Source organism: Takifugu flavidus, chromosome 17, assembly GCF_003711565.1.
Source record: "Takifugu flavidus isolate HTHZ2018 chromosome 17, ASM371156v2, whole genome shotgun sequence".
Lineage (NCBI taxonomy): Eukaryota > Metazoa > Chordata > Actinopteri > Tetraodontiformes > Tetraodontidae > Takifugu > Takifugu flavidus.
This window is the reverse complement of record NC_079536.1, coordinates 2,421,433-2,440,963: the sequence shown is the minus strand read 5'-3', so window position 1 is coordinate 2,440,963 and position 19,531 is coordinate 2,421,433. Positions and strand designations below refer to the sequence as shown.

The window sequence follows — 19,531 nt, the reverse complement described above, 5'->3', positions numbered from 1 at the left end:
CCGTCGTTAAAGCTATTTACGGCTCCGGGAGAGCGTCGGAGGTGGGGGTCATCGTATTCAACCTCTGCTGGCTCGCAACGCATAACCGGTGGAAAGCGGAGGTGATCGGGAGTTTAATGGATGGATCAAAATGGCAGATTCCCGAGGCCGCGCTGCGTCCGCTTAACCCGGGGGGAACTCCAGACTGTCGGCCAGCTCGTTCGCTCCACGCTCTTGGCTCTGGAATTCAGGCCCCGCGTCAGAGTTTAGGGACGAGTCATCAGCGGGAAGGTCGTTTGCCACGAACGGCTGACGGCAACTGGCGCGTCACGTCGGCGAAAGACCGTCTGGACGACCCCGACGTTAACCTGAACTGTGTAGGAAGAGGCCGCCGTCACTCTCGGCATCACGAATCCCCTCCTCCCTCTCTCCCTCCTCACCAGTGACCAGCCGCAATCTATTTCTCATTCTCTTCTCATTGTTGACACGCCGTCATTGCGGGACCTTGCTGCCATAGCAACAAAATCCAGGCAGACGTTTTTCCATTTTTTTATTTTTTTTTCAAATCCGAGGCTCCGCCTCCTTCGCCGTCCCCGGAGGAATGATTGAAAGGTCACTTCGCTCGCCGCCGTGTCTGACAGCACACAAATTGCCTTTTCTAAAACTCCAGTGGGAGCAGCTCTCACCAGATTCCAACACGTCTACGTACCCTAAAAACCCAACTCGCCTTCAGATCATTATTCATTTGTTGATATTTACCAACACTTCCAAAGTCACTCTTTCACCAAAGTGGCTGCAAGTTTCCATCCACACCTGGAATCGTAACCCTCAGCCGAACATCTCTGCATATTTGATGGCGACAGCCCTCCAAGCCACCAATGCTGAATTTCAATTATCAGGCTCCCCTGTTGCCCATAACAACAAACTGATAGTGTGGAAGCTTGTTAAAAAAAAACACCACTCTGCCTCCTGCTTTTCAAGCAGCTGTGGATGGAACACCATCCTGGGAGCACTGAGAGAAGGTTCTCCGGGCGCCAACATGGTCGATAAGGACGTTTCAACTCAGGCAGGTGGCCAGCACGGCAGGATGGAAGAGCTGGGAATGGGGAAAACCAAAGAGAGGGGGAGGGAGGGGTCCTCGCTGAATCGATGATGTCACGCTTTCCTTATCACAGACTCAATGTGACCCCCCGCCAGATTGCTCCATTGTTGTTCTTCGGGAGGTCGGAGGAATGCGGAGGAACGGGAATGTGGGTTTGATTCCTGTGTGGAACGCAGGGGTCCCTCGCTACAGTACGTAAGGTCAAAGGGTCGAAGGGAGGTCAGCAAGGTGCAACTGATCACAACAGCCACGGAAAGTGGAAGCGGCTGGTATTGCAACTCGGCAGGTTGCGTTCGAGCGCGGGGACCGCCGACACACACGGCGGAGGTCGAAGGAAGCGGATTCTTCCAAATACAAAGCTTTGTAAACGTATCCAAGATGGACGCTGAATCCAACACTAATCCAGATAATAATCCATGGAACAACAAACCAGGTGGGCGGTGGGAGCTCAGTCTGCTGGTGCCAGAACACCTGCGGAGCGCTGCTGAGGGGCCCTTGAGCAAGGTACCGAACCCGTAATTGCTCATACGGGGCGATGAAGCGGCGACTCATTCAGGAGTGGACCCTGCCTTCGCCCATTGTGTAGAAGAAGGTGAAACAATAAGATTCACAGTATTCCCTTAAGATACTGCTGAAGATCCTCCAAATATCCGTCACTTGTTAACAATCACAGGCTCCTCAAAGTTCCCATTCCAGTTTGAGACAGGGTGGATTTCCTTGTTCTCAGAACGGTTTTACCTGCTAGCGGCAGCCTTATTACTGGCACTCCAGCCCAAACACGGAAACCAGAATTGTGCCTGAGGGGTAATATTAGCATGTTGCCTCTGCAATTATATAGAGGGGCTAATGCAGACTTCAGGAGAGTTGAATGGTGCAGTGATTGTGGCCCTTTGTGTGCCGCTGGCTGGGGGGCGCAGGGAAGGGTGGGGAGTAATTTATGGTAGCTTTTTTTTCTGCTGAACACTGGAGGAAAAAAAATAGAAATTGACTTTTAATTTCTGTCCGCGACCTTTGCGGCATCAGAAATGCCACAGTATTTCTACATAGAGTTTCTTCATTTAGTCAAGCAGGTGAGGTGGGGAAGGCGAGATGAAACACAAGGCACGAGAGGGCGAGGGACAAACGAGGGACGTGTTAATTGATGACTGGAGGTAATGAAGCAATAAACTGGCTGCAAAGAGGTCATCGTTCATGTAGCCAACATAACATAAGGGCAGACATATCACTACACAGTAATTCTGCCGCGTCTCGGATTTGACCGGTTTAAACGGGTTAATATGTACCCAAAGTCGTTAGCTGGGTCGGATCTTAACAGTGTGGACCATTCTGTTGCAAATGCCGCTGACTGTCCTTGTTGGGAACTTTTCTGGGTTGATATTAGCTAACACGGATGAAGAAACTAAAGACATAAAAGCCGAACTCTGTCACTTGAGTTGTCAGGGTGGATCCCTAGGGACAGTGTCCTGTAGCAGGCCCACACTCAAACTTGTTAAAATGACATGTTAAATCTGCGTTGTGTGTCATTTCCTGCTCTGGATCACTTGGGACCAGGAGTCCCCTTTCGTAGAAAGAGGCCACTGCCGCCACCTGAGCTGCGAGGACCAGACTCACACCTGCTGTCTGAGACTGCGAGGAAGGCAGAAAGCATGAGCAGCCTCAACAAGCCTGACCAATCAACGTGCTTTCCAACCCTCTCCGCGATATCCGATCCAGCAGTGGCCAACAGCTGCACCGGGGTTTCGGCACCATGATGTCGCAATCTGGGGTATCTGTTCTAACAGTAATACCCCAGAGGGTCATTTTGCATGCAAAACATTTGCAAATTTCCATAAAATCAGTTGTCTGCACTAATGAGGGAGTGTGTTAAGATTACGGATTGTGTACCACGACAGTTTTTGCTCGAGCTCTCTTCAGCGGCATTAATAATCTACAATTAAATCTGACAGCTCTCTGTTGGGGTAATAACATCTACACAGCTCCGCTGGCGTCTGATGGCTTGGTTCATCGTGCCGGAGGCATGTTGGGCGCCGCCGTCCTGCTGTGCAGTGGATAAATGAACACGCTGAGAATAGTTGTTCTCACTGTCTGCCTCTTTCTTGGCTGGCATCTTCACACTGACACGAAAACTCCAGGAAATAACCAGACCCTGCCAAGTCAATACTCCTACGCAAACCCTGAAAATGGTCTTTTTCTCTCCTGTTTTTTTTTTTTATGGGAATGTTATCATGCTAATAAATGAAAAATCAATTTTTTAAAAAGTAGGGTTATTTCCCCACCCTATCAGATACTACAACACTTGCTCGTCAACCATCTTATCACAATGTGGGCAGAAACATGAAAAGTGAAACTTGGGAAAATAGAATTTGATGTAAATCTGAATCTTAAGTTTATGCAGTCAGGGGCCTTGAAGGTTAATTTTCAACCACTGTAGAGCGGTTAAAAGATAACTTTTCAACACTTCCTCCGGGCTAAAAAGTAACGTGTTGTCTTGGGGACATGTTAAAGCTTAACACGTTTACTTGGTTCTAACTTTGCTTCTGTGACTCTTATAAAAAGTATTTAAAATAAATAAATAAATAAATAATATATCGCGGCTCTGTGGCTGATATAACCATACATTTATACGTTTCCATTCTTTATTATTTAAGCTACGTAGGCCCGTGAAGCCGAGGTATTAGTTTGTTTCAGGTGTTAAATATTCTCCTATCGTAAACATCCGGTTTAGGCGCTGTGTGTGTGTGTGTGTGTGTGTGCGTGCGCGCGTGTGTGAACTGTACATCCAAACCTTGAGCCATTATCTCCTCACCTGACAGGTGTTCCGTGGGTTCTGGAACTTTGCCGAACTCAGGAGTCATTTAAAACCCAAATAGCTTTCAGCATCGCCTTCCGGGTTCGTTATTAGCATTAGCATCAGCGATCGTTAATCCAGTCCCACCAATTCCGCGATCCAGCCCGGGTTTTCTGTCCTACCAGCTCGCACCTGGCATCCCAGCCGGTTCTTCTACGACAGCAGAGCCCTGTTGGAAAGAAATCCCGGCTGGATTAAGGCCATGTAGGACTGGGTTGACGACCCCTTTCAGCTCATTAAGACTCTTAAAACTAATAAGCTAATATTTTACCATGAATCTTCTCACATATTGAAAACACGGACACATTAAACACAGCCGAGCCGGTCACATTTAATGCCCTGGGCTTTATTGTCTGTTTTAGTGAGAGCTCGTCACATTTTTTTCTTTTCTTTTCAGCCTCCAGGGGGGACAAGTAAACCTCAAGGATATATCCTGCCATTGGACTGGGCGTTCAGATTCTGACAAAGACGAGAAGCACTACTAAGTAATGCTGCCTTTGTGCCTAACTCTTCACAGAAGAAAGTACAATTAATTCCCCAAAGGAAGGCACCCAATACTTGTGGTTTTTGGCCTTGCAGCCATCTGCAGATTCTTTCTCAAAGAAATAAAATAAAAAAAAAAATTAAAAAAATTAGAGAACCAAGGGGTCAATACCCCCAACCCCCTTATCCCCTCATTAGCGCTCTTAAAAAAATAAAATGGAATGATGAAACACATACAGCAAAGACTGCCCTTTCACCTCCCTTATCACCTATGCACAAGTAAAGAGGAAAAAACAGAAGAAACGGATACAATCAGGTTTACCACAAGAAAAGAAAATACAAAAATAACTGAATTTCTGCTTTGTACAAAAAATGTGATAAAACAAATATAAAAGAGAGGGGAGCGACTGGTTGCATGAAAACAAAGGAACCTCCCCCCACCCCTCGAAAATACAAAAGCAGCATCGATATTTATCAAAATCATAGAACATCACAAAATATATAGTGCTTTAATCAGAAGCAGCACAGGCTTCTGGGGACAGACTTCATCCCTGTTTTGTTACTTGTGTTTTGGAACAATGATGTTGGGGAGTTCCCAGGAAGAGGAGCTCCTCCCCCACCCCCACGAACCGACCCCCTCTTCCACCTTCTGGGTGTAACGTCACCGCTGATGATCACATGATCCATAAAAAGAAGCACAGGGACCCAAAATAAACATAGGTGGGGTGGTTTGGGGCCTGCTGTGTGCTCACGATATACAAAATTACCCAGGAGTCCGTAGCTACCTAACATTTACTACAGCACAGGAACCAACAAAGGTACAGTGTACAAATAAAAAAAATAATAATAAAAAAACAAAAATAAACTGTAAACACCGCACAATAAATAGATAAAAACAGCAGGCTCCGCACCATGCATGTGTGATAAAACTCTTTTCTATACAACTCCCGCATCTCACTCGCCACAAGTTACTTGGCTTCAGTTTTTTTTCTTTTCCTTTGTCTCCCAAGTGCAAAACATCACAAATGGACAATTCTGTATTCAAGTAATATATATACAAGGGCTGTTACAAATATGTAGTTAATGTACAGATACTGATTTGCCATATTTATAATTTACAGATATATCTTTTATGTTACGATATTAAAAAGATTTTTTTTTTTTTTTAAAAAAGGATGAGAGATGAGAATCGTCGTTCTGTCAAGAGTTCTGCTGTTCCTTTCGTGTTCTCGATGCTACATCGCACAGCACCTGGAGAGCGGCCCCCTCCCCGTCTCTGTGCCACTACGTCACCTCCATGGCCACTGTGTTGTCTGCTATACTGTTGAGCGCTGGCTTGTCTTCGTCGCGGTTATCTCTGCGGGGTCGGAGAGGACATCAGTTTTAAACCGAGTCTCATCAGTCTTTAAATAGCCGATAGAAATCTTCCGGCTTAGCTTAAAATCCATGCTATCAGGAATCCTCACCTGGAACCCAGGTCCACACTTGAGGCTCCGGAGACTTTGGGCATCTGGAGGTTGGCGGTAGCGGACAGCTTTAAGGCAGAGGATGGCACGTTGCCGAGGGTGCGAGGGATGTGGCGTCCGGCCAGGCTGGTGGCCGTGGGCACGCTCAGGCAGATGTTGTTTCCAATGAGGACCTGAGTGCTGGAGGAAGTGGAGTTGTTGGTGGTGCCACATCCCAGGATTCCCAGCGCCGCTGCCGAGTGAGCGCTGGGTGTGGAGGAGAGCGAAGAGGGCACGACAGTTGCAGGCGAAGGGGAGGTGGAGTTGGGGGAAGGCTGGAGGAAGGCCGGGACCGCAGAGGTGGTGGTGTGTGTCGTCTGATTGACCTGGTGAAGGTTGGTGGTGGTGGGCAGGTGATGGCCTTTATAAGCACCTGAGGGGATTAAAGATTTCCTCTCAATTAAACCTGTTTAAATATGCAACATTTAAATGAGCTGCGTATAATCACAGAGCTGGAAGCCATTAATGGTCTAATAAAACCCACTGACCGGCACCTGTCAGGACCCCGTTCAGTCCACTGGTTACCACCAGGTCCTCTTTGGACTTGAAGGCCAGCAACTGGTCTGTGGTGACGAGGGCTGAAGCAGCAAACTGTGCGCTGGCCTGGTCCAACGTCTTGGACACAAGCGCCTGGACACAAAACAAAAAAATAAATGCTGTCTCTTTTCATGATGTATCAGTTTTTACAGCCAACTCAGGTGTTGCCTCATCAATACTAACCTGTGTGGTGGTGGGGGTGTTGTTGGTGGTGGTTGGGATGGTGGTCTTGATGGTTGTTGTGGGATTGTTGGCTTGGAACTGACTCTGCTCCAGCTGTTTCTGCATGAGGACCAACTGCTCCTGGTGCTGCTGGTACTGCTCCGCGGTGAGCACTGGACAAAAGGAGAGCAGGTAAAAATGGAGCAAATGCATATTAGCAACAGAGGTATCTATTCACCTCTAAAAGTTGATTTATACCATTTGTCAAATGATAAAACAATGATTTGTGAACTCAATGAAAAACCTAAAGTAATAAAACCACCAGCAGTCAATTAAAGCTTCAGTAACAAGCACACAATTTTGCTCCATCCATCTCTTCTGGAATGTCGGTAGACGGAAAGACAGTTCAACGAACAGATGAGGCTTTAAAACCCGACCAAACACGACCGTCAATCATCTGGAGAGTTTATATCCGCTGGACTTGTGATAGCGGCAGCCCTAATCTAGTCTGAGGCCAGTATTAAATACATTTTAACGATTATCTCACTTCTACACAGCTAAATCACCTATTCATACCAAACTCTTCCTAACTGCTGATAAATGCTTTTGCACTATTAAAACGCTTTGATATCAACAAAGTTGCTGTAATCTACCTGCAACCAGATTTCAGGCAAAACAAAAAGCAACCTTCATCACGTGTCATACATCCCATAAAGAGCAACAAACTCTGGTGATGTTGAGCCTGTTGATTAGGGTTCGGCGCTGAATTTGTTCAGCATTGAGAGACAGCAAAGTCAGTTAATTACTTGTGTGTGGGACGTTGCTGGACTCAACACTTGTGTTTGGTGAACTGGGATATTTTCTGCCTTGTGTTTTTTTTAGAACCATTGTGCACGTAAATACACATATACTGAAACTGCAGCAACATAAAACAATCACCTGTACAATTGGTTGTTGATGCAAATAGTTAATCAGCCAACGCGTGGCTGCAACTGAATACATTCAGGCAGGTGGACGTGGTCAAGACACCTCACTGAAGTCCCAGCCAAGCATCGGAATGGGGAAGGAAGGGGAGTTAAGTGACTTTGGTTGTTGGTGCCAGGCGGCACTAGTGGGTTGTTCACACAAGACCATCTCTAGGGTTTATGGAGAAAGATATGCAGGTATCCAGAGAATGGGCAGACCGGTTCAAATGATCCAAAGAGGACATGAAGTCAAGTAACCACTGGTTCCAACCAAGGAATGCAGAATAGCATCCGTGAAAGCGGAACGCGTCCAACCTTGACGAAGACGGGCTACACTAGCATTAAACTGTCAGCCCAGTGAGGAAAGTGAGGCTACAATTCACACAGGCTCACCCACATCGGACAATAGAAGACAGGATGAATGTTGCCTGGGACAAGTCTCAATTTCAGCTGCAACACTCAGATGCTAAGGTCACAGTTTGGAGAAAACAACGAGAACTCCTGGATCCAACCTGTCATGTATCATAATGTTGTGGGAGGAACTTTCTTGGCACACGTTAGAACAAACTGAGCATAGTTCAAATGGAGCGGCGTCCTTGAGCATTGCTGCTGAGCATGTCCTTCCCTTTATGAAGACGCTGTAACCATCTTCTGATGGGTACTTCTAGCAGGATAATACAATCTCACAAAGCTCTGTTCTCAAACTGGCTTCTGGAAGATGACAATGAGTTCACTGAACTCCCATGACCTCCGCAGTTACCTGACAAATCTGCAGCACCTGCGTGATGCCATCAATGTCAATATGGACCAGAACCTCTGAGGAATGTTTCCAACACGGCGCACCTAATAAAGTGGCCAGTGAGACTCAAACTAATCACTGAAAATTTCAGTCTGCAAAAACTGCCCAAGCAAGACAGAACTGACGTTCAATCTGAAGGAACAATGAAAGGGAATCCGTTGACTCACCGTGGACAGGGGTGGGGGCTGGGCCAGTGCGAGTCGACGTGTTTGTGCCTCCAGACGAGGTCTGGTGTAGTCCTGACACGGTTCGGCTAAAATCCCTAAATCCTCTGAGAGACAAGCCACCTTCACCAAACGGGTGATGCGATAGCGTTCGTGGTCTGAAGTGCCTCCAGCGGCAAGATTTAATGTTCAAAAGAATCTGGCTGAAGTCCAAAGGTGGCTTTGAAGGTGGTGACCGGGGCGATAAGGGCGAATGGTTTGAACACGTGGTTGGGTCCGAGGTATTGGTTTCTGAGGTACTGGTGTTGGGGCCATGGAGCACAGCGCTTGGCGTCGGCGAGGATAGTGGTGCAGGCGCCAGGTCAGAGTTTAGGCCCTGACAGATGCTGTGCACGTCTGCGTGTGCTCTGTCCAGCAAGATCCTGAAACAGCAGCAAATGTTGTGACCATAAAGTCTCGGGTGACCTACACTAACCAGATAGAGTGAGCCCACCTGCCCCCTCTGCCCACGCGGCGCCGGGCCAAGCCTATGCAACGTCGTGGTACATTCAGGGATGTCAGGCAGTACCGGAATCGCACGTCACCGAGTCCGCCAGCTGACGGCGCCATCCATGGCCAGTTGCCACTCTGGTCTTGGCGAGACTGAGGATGAAGAAGTGTAGACATTAAAAAACAAAGCGGAAGGACGCTGTGTGACAACAGAGCGCAAGACAGTAACAGCAAGAACATCCAGCCTGCTGCTGGCACTATAAATAGAAACAGCAGAGGGTCACAGGAGGGCACTTACAGCGTAGTACTGACAGCCAGCCTTTCTCCTGAAAGCATAGCAGCCATCTGGGTCATTCTCCTCCTCTGTCTCTGAAGAACCTGAATGAATCTATAAAATTATGAAATTGCATTAGCTAATGAAAATCACTGGAGTCCACATCAAACACCCGATACAACCAGTATATTATAGCCGATCATGATATTGGCTGGGAGCGTGCAGTCACCAAAATCAAATTCAATTATTAAAAAGAAGGGAAAGAAACGCCAATTTAATGCTAACTAAATTACCTGGGAGAGAGGCTCTTCATCCGAGCTTGGAAAGTCATACTGATTGAGGTCCTTGAGACTGAAAATAGAGGGACCTGAGTGCTGAGGTGCTGACAGTGGGGGAATTTTGGGTTTCTTTTCATATTTCCGTTTTGTTCGTATTGCTTCCGTCTTCTCTGGCTGTGAATGAGGTAGGACAAACAAAAGTCATGTTTACACTGCAGTCTGCATCCGACATGCATTCCAACAAGCAAAGCTACGACTCTGTTGGTGAGCTGTGTGGAGGCTCCGTCTGTGTAACAACAGTGCGCAGGAAGCATTGATATGCAGATGGAGGCGCGTGCCAGATGGCCACAACCCCCTCCTCCTCAATCCAACCCGTGCCACTACTAACCCCTCCATCCCCAGTGTGCTGACCCCTCCCTGCCTGAACAGACTCCAACTCTACCGGGATTAGTCAGATCCTATTCCGTCGTTAGACATGGCAGACAAAGCAGAGTCAGGGGCTCTGTTGAGAAGACTCAATATAAGTAGAGAAGGTTAGGTCATGGGTGCGAGGCAGGCGGGGGGGGAGTGGGTGGAAAAATGGAGAATAATTGTCTGTTCAGGCGCGGAGGGGGCAACAATAATGAAGCATTCGGGACCTTCATTAAAAGCATAAAATGTTATTTTCTAACAAGCGATTTACAATGAAATACCCGCATCAACTGATACAGAGGTGAGCCCCCCCCATTAAAAAAAACCCATAAACCCACACAGAATCCCTGTTAACGAATCAAAATCTAATTTGTACTAGCGTGCAATATGAAATAAATAAATAATGCATTATGTGGTTTCTTTCACCGGCCGTTACTGTCAGAATTGACTCAGGCGAAGGACAAATGTCGGGTCAATAAACGTTTCTGAATAGTTGTGCAGACGTTCAAATTCAACACCCACAAAACTGTTGCTGGAGTTATTGGAAGGACGTGAGCCACAGAGCAGAGACTTACTTTTTTGTAGTCCTTAAAATCCAAATGGTCCTGGTGTCTGTACTGGTTGCTGTTGGACAGGGGAATGATGGGGAAGGTGTAGACGGGTTTCACCAGCGCTCGCTGTGCGAGTGCTTCTGCGATCACCTCACTGCCGTAGTCTGGCATTGCATTCCTGGTGGGAAAGAGGCAGACGCTGATGACCAGGTGTCAATTCCTATCATTTAAACTGAATTCACAAATCAGATGCCGGTGACAACACTGCTCATTCAAAGTTTATGCCATCCTCTTGTAAAAGCAAATATTTTCACTCAAAGCCTGCACCAATTGACTCAACCTTTACACTGAGGCTCCAGCCTGGGTCACTCTATAACAGCATAAATGGAGATGCAATCTACTGGGAATAGAAAAGCCCAGAGTGGGAAGCAGTAGTGAGCGAACACAGGAGGAAACCAAACTGGGCTAACAAGAGGAAATTGAAATGCCACTCCAAATCAAATGTATTTTGACGCAAAGGGTCCACTTTAAGCTAAGAATGACAGCTCCTTCCAGAGAAAATTCATTCCATTCTGATTTCATGTTTAAATTGACTGTCCAAGTCATGACGTAGCGTGACCAGAAAGGGCGAACCAACACCCTTTCTTACCTCTTCTCTACGATCTCTAGTGTGAGATGGAGCAGCTCCCTCTTGCTCTTCTCCCTCCTCTTGATCATCTCCAGGATGGTGACAGCTCGGCTAAGGTCTCTGCGTAGCTTCAGCATCTTCTCATATGACACCTCGTCATTCTTTCGATTCTGAAAGTAGAAAGTGGCAAGTCAGACAAGCCGAGACGTTTCAGAAAGAGCATCCAAGAGTTTCTCAAGCAGCAGACGCTTACCTTCCTCGTCTGCATCTTCTCTGTCCGTCGACAGAAGGCCACATAGGGGTCGCTGGTGCTTGAGCCATCCCTTTTTTCCTGTTTGACAACTGGGATGAGGAGGCTACTTTTGCAGATTTTCCTTTTGCGGCTCCAGTAATCAAATACTTCCTTGATCAGCTCATCATCCTCCTTCAGGAGCAGCTTGGCCTCCTGGAGACTAACGAGCTGTGAAGAAAAGAAATTACCCCCCCCATTAGAATAAAAATAACTTGCTTTGCTTCTTTTCCACCATACAGGCAATACAGGTGTGTGTAAGCTGGTGCAAATACCTGTTTTCCGCTGCCTTTCTCCAGCCGGTCTATCATTTCTTCAAACTGCAGTGCTGTGATTTCCATTTTCTTCTTCAGCTTATTCACAAACGTCTCGTCCTCTGAATTCAAGTCGTAGTCTGGCAGTTCTGTATCCAGACTGAAAGCTGTGAGATGTAGAACACAGTTAGAGAACCATTCAAATGCACCATCAGGACCAGGAGTGCACATAGAATAGCCATCATGAGCTGTGCATGCACTAAAAATGAAGGTAGTATGGATAAAGTCAACACTTCACACAATATTGGTATTTGCTCTGAAAACCATCTGAACCCACCCATTCATTCACACACGGAGCCTTAAAAATGGCACCAAAACATCTCAGAGTGCAAGCAGAGCACTTACACAGCTGTAAGGATAATCCTGCAGCAAGCAACTGGCTACTTACGCTGTATGTGAATAAGCTGCTTTGGCATCTTGAACTCCCCGGGGTAGAGCGACTCGTAGTACGTGATGTTGCTCTCCGCTTCAGGGACAGGAATAACCATGTTTTCCCTCTTCTCGCCATATACCTGCTGTGCCGAGATGGCCCGCTGGAGATGGTGCTCCTAAAAGAGACAGAGTTTTATGAGAAACTGGCTGCAGCATCCCGTGGACATGTTTTTTCAAACATTCTCTTTATTTTCATGCATAAATAAAATTAAATGGAAAGTAACCGGAGGGAAATAAGTACTAATAATGAATAAAAGCAACTGATATTGCAGGCTGTGTGTACATCTGATGGATTTTAGTACACACTATAGGACTATAATATTGTAAACCTGAAGAAAAGCTATTGTTTGTATCAAATTTGTCATATTCTTTTTTAGAAGAGTATAACAGAATACATCCTCTAAATTGCAGTTTATTACAAAAGCATGCTCGGTCTTCAGTGCTGCTCTCAGTGCAACAGATGGCCAATCCAATCCAACTCACCCAGGCAAGTATTTCAGCATGGCTCCCACTCAGTTTACACATTTAACACTGCCACAAATTCTCGTGAAATGCAAAAATATGGGTCAGTGGTTGAAAAACAAATGCATCAATGGTGGCAGTAACATGTCAGGGGCTGATTGCAGAACTAAAAAAAAAACCCAGCACATCCTCGGCAAAGTTGTGTGGGAGTTTTTCATGTTCGTCCCCGCGCAGACGAGCAGAACCACTTCAGAGCTGCGAACTGGCATAAAAGAACACAGCATGTGTCCAAATCTGAACCATCTGCCCCAGTAAGCTGGACCACTGTGGTATATCCTCTCTAAGACCAGTCCGAAAGCACAGACCAACCTGCACTGGCAGCTGATTATTGTAACCAAGTGAGTTGGAATTGCTCCGTTCTGACCACCAGGCAACGTGTTCAACCTGGATATAAAACAAGCCTTTGCTTGTTCACCACGCGTATATGTATCTTGCAGAAAGCAGTAAAATCAGGAAAATTTCTACCGAGAACTCAGGAGGAAAGTACTTTTAGAATTGTTTGACAGTATTAAAAAAAACTCAAGCACGGGAAGAACGTCACCGCTGTCAAAACATCAAGTGTCTCGTTGGATCTCTTGATGTCTGCTCCGAATGCCGTGAGATCTAAAGACGTGAAGCATTACAGACTAGGAATGGAGCAGAATTCTGCCGCCTGTGTCCAACGCTGACTGGCACGTTGACTCGTGAAAAATCAGAGAATTAAAGGATGTGGCCAGAATATAGAGGGAGGATGGCAGAAAATCTGCCTCCGTCGCCGCTGCCTCCAGCTCTCTACAGCAGATGTGGAAGCAACTCGTTGGAGATTTTCTAGAAAATACAGATAAAATGTTCTTCAGGCCCTCATCTAGAAAAGAAACACCCCTGCACAAGAAAGTCTGAGATGGTACACCTCAAACTATGGGAACCAAGAAACAAGCCTATTACACGACGTCGTGCACGGCCCCGTCTGTCACCCACAACGAGCACATCAGCTTGGATAATGCCAGCAGGCAACACACCCCATGATCTCCTGATCTCTAGCAGCTGTGATCCACAAATACTACTCACAGCCTGGGATTCCCCCTGTGGTACAGCTGATTGGGATGAAGAGCTTTGGAAAAAAAAAAAAAAAGGAAATGGGTGGAAAACAGTCTTATTGTGGGAGAAACTACTTTTAATGAGGAATATTCAAAACATTGCTGAAATAGTGGATGTTTGGAGTTCACCATCTTTAACAAACCATGTTAGATGACAATAAACTTGGACTTCAACCCTAAAACCTGAAAGAATTATTTCTCAGCAATCTATAATGGGAACATAAAGACATCACAATTATAAACAGGCAGTGATTTTTTTAATTATACAACCATTCACCCTAGAAATGGTTTGTTAGTGGCCAACTACAACCACTTTTTGACCATTTAAAATGTTCTAGGACTGGAAGCTTCACTCTGAAGACAAATGAAAGAAAGGTGGGAAAAAAATCTATTTACAACATCTCACATTCCTTTTATTAAATGTTCCCTCGCGAACTATGAGTCAAGTGAAAGTTGCCACAGCAACAACCTTGCAGCCTTCAAAAGGTGTTCCTCTTTCATGTAGCTGTGATGGATGCATTAAAACATGCAATGAAAAACTGGCAGCGAAGCCCAGAATATTGAATGAATTCACATGTTAACGTGAGGTTCAAACTGCACTGACTGTATTTCTCTAGAGATTACTGTGATTGCACTAGTCTAACATTGCGTGAACCCTTCAAATTCAAGTTCACATTCATTTACACTCGTTTTCTGTCCAAACCACGTCGCCAAATTGAGCCTGAACGCAGAAGCAGTTACCAGTACACGGCTGTCTTCTTTTGCTTTTACAGAAATGTGAATTGAAAGCTGCAAAATTGCTATTACGTTTTAAGAGTTGTGTGAGGAACTGAGACAGAAACATAGATACAAGAGTCCTCTTTCTGGGTTTTCTTTTCACAAACCCCACAGGATGACACTTCGGGCAGCATGTGGCCACACGGATGAAAACTGCAGCCATTCATTGTTGCTGGAGCGGATGTGGGTCAGGGAGCTACGCCAGGCACAGCCTTGTAGTAAAACTGTCCTCTTTATCTCTCCGAGCACTTGGTTATGTAATTCTGCTGTGTGGATGCGTACAGTTGGTGGGGGCTGCCAGGATTTTTGCTGACTTTGTGGCGAGTGCCTTTAGCTTTGTTTTGATCGTGTCGGTTTGTCTCTGTGACTCTTTAACTGAAGACGGTTTCAACACCGTAATGAGACACAAATTAAGAGAGGCAAAGCGCCGCTTCCTCTGTGAGGTGGTAACCGTAACCAACGAACGTGGAGAAACAAATAAATTGTGATTTGAGCAGAAAAAAGCTTCCAGCAGCAAGTATCTTCCAATGAGACTACAAATGCGTCTAATTAGATGGTTCAGGTTTAATTGCCCATATTTTAGACATCTATTAAGAAAATAGATATCTGGTAAAACACAGAGCAAAAATGATTAATGATGGAGGTAGGGCATTACAAAGGCGACATTTAGACAATAATCAAACGTTGACAGCAAATGTGTAGTCTTGCAAGAAAACATCAGCTTTTTTTTTTTTACAATACTTTTTAGCAAACACGATGAAAGCCGGCTCCTCTTAATGGAGGAGAATGCGGTGCATGTGTGTAGCTTTTATTTCCCTCCCGGCGTGTGCAGCGTGCGGAGCACATGGCGGAACCGGAGCTGTCAACAAGCAACACTAGCGGCGAGGGGCGCCGTGTCTCCCCCTGGCGGCGGCTCGCGGGTACTGCGCGGCGCATGAGGCCTTCGCCAGAGAGAAAAGTCAACAAAATGGTGGAGCGCATAAAAGTCACGTGACTTCTTTGTGCTTTCGACCGCGTCCTGAGCCAAATTTGATGGACACAACCCGCTTTACGAACAAAACCCCAAACCACGGAGACTTTACAGCGACATCAGCGGTCGAATGTTACCGCAATATTCGATCTCCACCGAGATCCGTCGTCTGCGCGAATGAGCAGACATGGCGGCCATTTTGCACAAGCTTGCGCAGGCAACTTAGCGGCGCTACCCGCTAAGAAAACACAGCCGAAACGATCCACCGAAATCGGTCACCAATGAAAAAAACATACCGATTCCTCCTCTTTCTCCATCCCAGTCGGCATCTGTGGCACTGCTCGGTTGATCGAGGCATATTCATGCAGGTCAGGCAAATCCTCGCAGCGGAAGACGGGCAGAGGCTTACTAGCATCCAGCGCCCGCGCCCGAAACGACAATTTACTCATTTTTATATTAAAAGCGGCAGCATAAATCTATTCGATCTGCTAGGGATAACAGCAGTTCTGCCCCGAGATCTCATGGATGAAACTGTACAGTAGGAGTCAGCCGGTCGATTGAGGGTACGCCTAGGTCCGTAGCAGGGCGAACAGAGCCGGGCGGGCCCCGGGTCTCAGTCGCTCTATCTCGGTATCTCAATTGCTAGGCTCCGCTGTTCCTCCCCGGTTCAATACGCCATGGCCAACATGGCGGACATTACAAACTCATGCAGCTCTCGGCTCACTCCAAGCGGCCCAACCCCCTCGATCAAACAAACAGCCATTCCCACGCAGCTTCGCACGCGTGCGCGCTTCCGAGGCCCGTGGGGTACGAGAAAAGGAAGGGAGGGCGGAAAAAGTGCAGCGATGGAGGGGGCTGGATGCGGCTGGAGGGACGCGATGCCTCCAGGGTCGGGATGCTCTCACCCCCCCGAGATGCTGCGGCCGTGGTGCAAATGATTTCAACTGAAGACAAGAACTAGCGGGGCCATTTTGGGACAAAGACCACATGGAAACTTGGCGGGTTTCAACCCGAACACAAACGTTCGGAGTTGAGATGGAGACACGCGTTTTACACAAATGTAGCCATAAATAATATGCACACAATATTGTGTTATTGTCATCACTGCTGCTGTTGCCGAACCTCAAATTAAAGTGCAAATATCGCCACCATGTGGAGGTCAAATTACGACAATAATAAAGGTCTCCAATCAATCCAAATTATCTTCATATCAAAAACTGTTAAGTAAGTTGGATCTGACATTGTTTTGAACACTATGCAACTAACTGAACGCCTTTTAAAGTAAATGCAAATAAATATCACCTGCACGTAACCCAATATATGCTAAAATATTAATGGTGAGGCTCTGCAATAGCAACTGGATGGGAACCATTTCATAAGAAACACTGAAATACACAGGCACTGATATTGCCAATAAATTATTGATCATGTCTAAATCGCAAGGAAAAGATTTAAAAAAAAAAAAAAAAAAGATTTAACCTGCAGTGATGAGAGAATTCCTCAAGACACAGATGTCTGCAGACTGAGATCCTCATTATTATCCATTTGGAAGCCATACACTGACATTTGTAGTCCATAATGGAGATCTGTGAAGCAGACATAGAATATCCAGACAATCAGAATATATCCACTAGTAATCTCATTTATTTAGAAGGAAAACATGGATAATATTAATTTCTTCGCAACAACGTGACAGCATATTTGACCATCTTTTGTGCCAGATTTTGGTTGGTAATCGTTCCAGATGTTCCGAACAGCGTACAAAGGATAAAAAAAACCCCACATCTGCAGCACATCCAAGCTCGTTAGCTCTCAAATACCGAAGGGGCTTCTGTTGGGTGCAAGTTTTGTAGCAACAAAGTGCCCGTTTCTGCAAACCCATATAAGGAAAGAATATAAAGGGTAACAGACAGAACCACGAAGACTTCGCTCGAATTAACAAATGGAGGCGCCTTCATCAAAAGTATGGACTCCCGTGAAACCGAGCCCAACAATGATTTAAATCGGTTTACTCTTTGTCTGGAGCCCAAACATCAACTACAGCTGTGCCTGCACAGCGACACCGAGGCTAGCTCAGGCTAACGCTAGCTTAGCTAAGCTAAACTGGCCCTGCGCCATTTACCAGCCAGCTAACCCTTTGCGAACAGACGGTCCGCGGTTTCACCTCCCCTCATCAACGGCCAGCTTCTCCGCACTCGACAGGCGCCACTGTCGAAACCCCCGCACAGAGAACGCGGAGGAAAATTAGCACAAGAGGGATTTGGAAGTTACCTGTTGTGAGGAAAGCCACAAGGGAGGATGATGGCAGCGCTTGGGTTTGTCATGCTAACGCTAACTTAGCAGCCCTCGGGATTCCTCTGAGGAAAAGAGGAAAAAAAACGTTTGGAATTATTCTGTCGCCAAAAGTGCGTCCGACCCACAGAGACGCGTCGCTGGGAAGCAGAGCTCGGCGGGACAGATACAGGTCGTCGGCACGGATCTTACACAAAGTTCGCCGGTGATAGTTCGACAGAAAAGATCCAAAGTGACCACCGAACCACTTTGGAGGCGAATTGTGATTGGAGGGTGACTGCCACCAATCACCTGTGGAGAGCCCTGAGGAGCACGCGCTCACTGCCCCCTCCACCACCGAGGATCACAACAACAACAACAACAATAATAACAGGAATAATAACAGGAATAACAACAACAACAGGAATAATAACAACTGTAATAATAACAGGAACAACAACAACAGGAATAATAACAACTGTAATAATAACAGGAATAACAACAATAGTAATAGTAATCATAATAACAACAATAATAGCAGTAATAATAACAACAACAATAATAGCAGTAACAACAACAACAACAATAATGATAACAATAACTTATAATAATAATAATAATTTATAATAATAATAATTTGACAATAAACTGGAGTGGTCCACAAACACCGATGCTGTCTACAGGAAGGCCATGAGCAGACTCTACTTCCTCAGGAGACTCAGGTCCTTCAGTGTTTGCAGCAGGATGCTCCACATGTTCTACCAGTCTGTCATGGCTAGCACCATCTTCTTTGCTGTGGTGTGCTGGGGAGCAGGCATTAAAGCTAAGGATGCCAACTTAACAAACTCATTAAAAAGGCAGGGTCTGGGGCAGGATGGTGTTGAAACTGCGGACAATCATGGACAGTCCCTCCCACCCCCTCCATAACACAGTGGACAAACTGAGAAGCAGCTTCAGCAGCAGACTCCTGCAGCCTCGCTGCTCGAAGGAACGGTACAGGAAGTCCTTCCTGCCGTCTGCCATCAAACTGTATAATTCATCCCTCTCTGTCAGAGCTGAGCTCTCTTGACCAGACTTATGCATCAGCTCAGGTCCAAACCATTCAATAACAATAATTGTTTAATGTTTATGTTGTAATTTTATTTCTATTTTATTCTATATTTTATATATGCTTATGCTTATAACGTTCTAATCTTATTTGTATTTATTTATTCTATTTCTATTTCCAATCCATTTTTAGGCTGCTACTACAATTCAATTTTCCTACAGGCATGAATAAAGTACATCTTGAATCTTGAATAATAATAACAAAAATAATAATAAATAACGTTGCCGACGTGAACAGCAGCAACAACACTACTAATAATGCAACGCTAGCCAACTCAAAGAAATAATTACGTGATTAAAACTCAAAATAATTTGGAATTTGTAATAAAATGTGCTCATGAGAGAGAACCCCAGATTAAAGGAAATAATGTGAGCCATCTGAAATTCGATTGTAGCGGTTTCTGGGCCCGGCATATTCTTTCTAAAGATCTTATCTTAAAATATCTCTCTTCATAGATAAATCAAAACAAGATTAGTCATCGCTGCTTTAAGATCTCTCAATACAGAGATGAATCTTTAAGAGTGTCCTATGCACCACAAAAGTGCATTTTATTGAAGCAGCAACGGCACACCTTCCATAATAAATGCTGACTGTACC

At 45.8% G+C, this 19,531-nt stretch overlaps 2 protein-coding genes across 8 annotated transcripts in view; both read right to left on the bottom strand.

The window, feature by feature from the left end:
- Positions 1 to 4,024, bottom strand: part of LOC130513651 (collagen alpha-1(XVIII) chain-like) — a 51,237-nt gene extending 47,213 nt beyond the window's left edge. For all 4 annotated transcript variants that reach the window (XM_057012520.1, XM_057012522.1, XM_057012523.1 and 1 more), the window contains exon 1: positions 3,888 to 4,024. The gene's annotated coding sequence lies outside the window, so the exon portion shown is untranslated. The remainder of the gene's footprint in view (positions 1 to 3,887) is intronic.
- Positions 4,025 to 4,254: 230 nt separating this feature from the next.
- Positions 4,255 to 18,097, bottom strand: LOC130513652 (enhancer of polycomb homolog 1-like). 4 transcript variants are annotated; one of them, XM_057012532.1, is made up of 15 exons: positions 17,827 to 18,097; positions 17,035 to 17,141; positions 12,167 to 12,326; positions 11,740 to 11,885; positions 11,429 to 11,635; positions 11,197 to 11,345; positions 10,572 to 10,725; positions 9,601 to 9,759; positions 9,332 to 9,421; positions 9,038 to 9,186; positions 8,548 to 8,966; positions 6,638 to 6,789; positions 6,406 to 6,547; positions 5,879 to 6,290; positions 4,255 to 5,769 (listed from the first exon to the last, which is right to left on the bottom strand). In XM_057012532.1, exons 3-15 carry the CDS (start codon positions 12,264 to 12,266, stop codon positions 5,697 to 5,699), a joined length of 2,352 nt encoding a protein of 783 aa, XP_056868512.1. In that variant the 5' UTR covers positions 12,267 to 12,326; positions 17,035 to 17,141; positions 17,827 to 18,097; the 3' UTR covers positions 4,255 to 5,696. The 4 variants fall into 4 exon arrangements, with proteins under 4 accessions (XP_056868512.1, XP_056868513.1, XP_056868510.1 ...); XM_057012533.1 differs by lacking the exon at positions 17,035 to 17,141 and having other exon boundaries at positions 17,827 to 18,093; XM_057012530.1 differs by lacking the exons at positions 17,035 to 17,141; positions 17,827 to 18,097 and adding an exon at positions 15,852 to 16,458.
- Between the last annotated feature and the right edge of the window lie 1,434 nt (positions 18,098 to 19,531).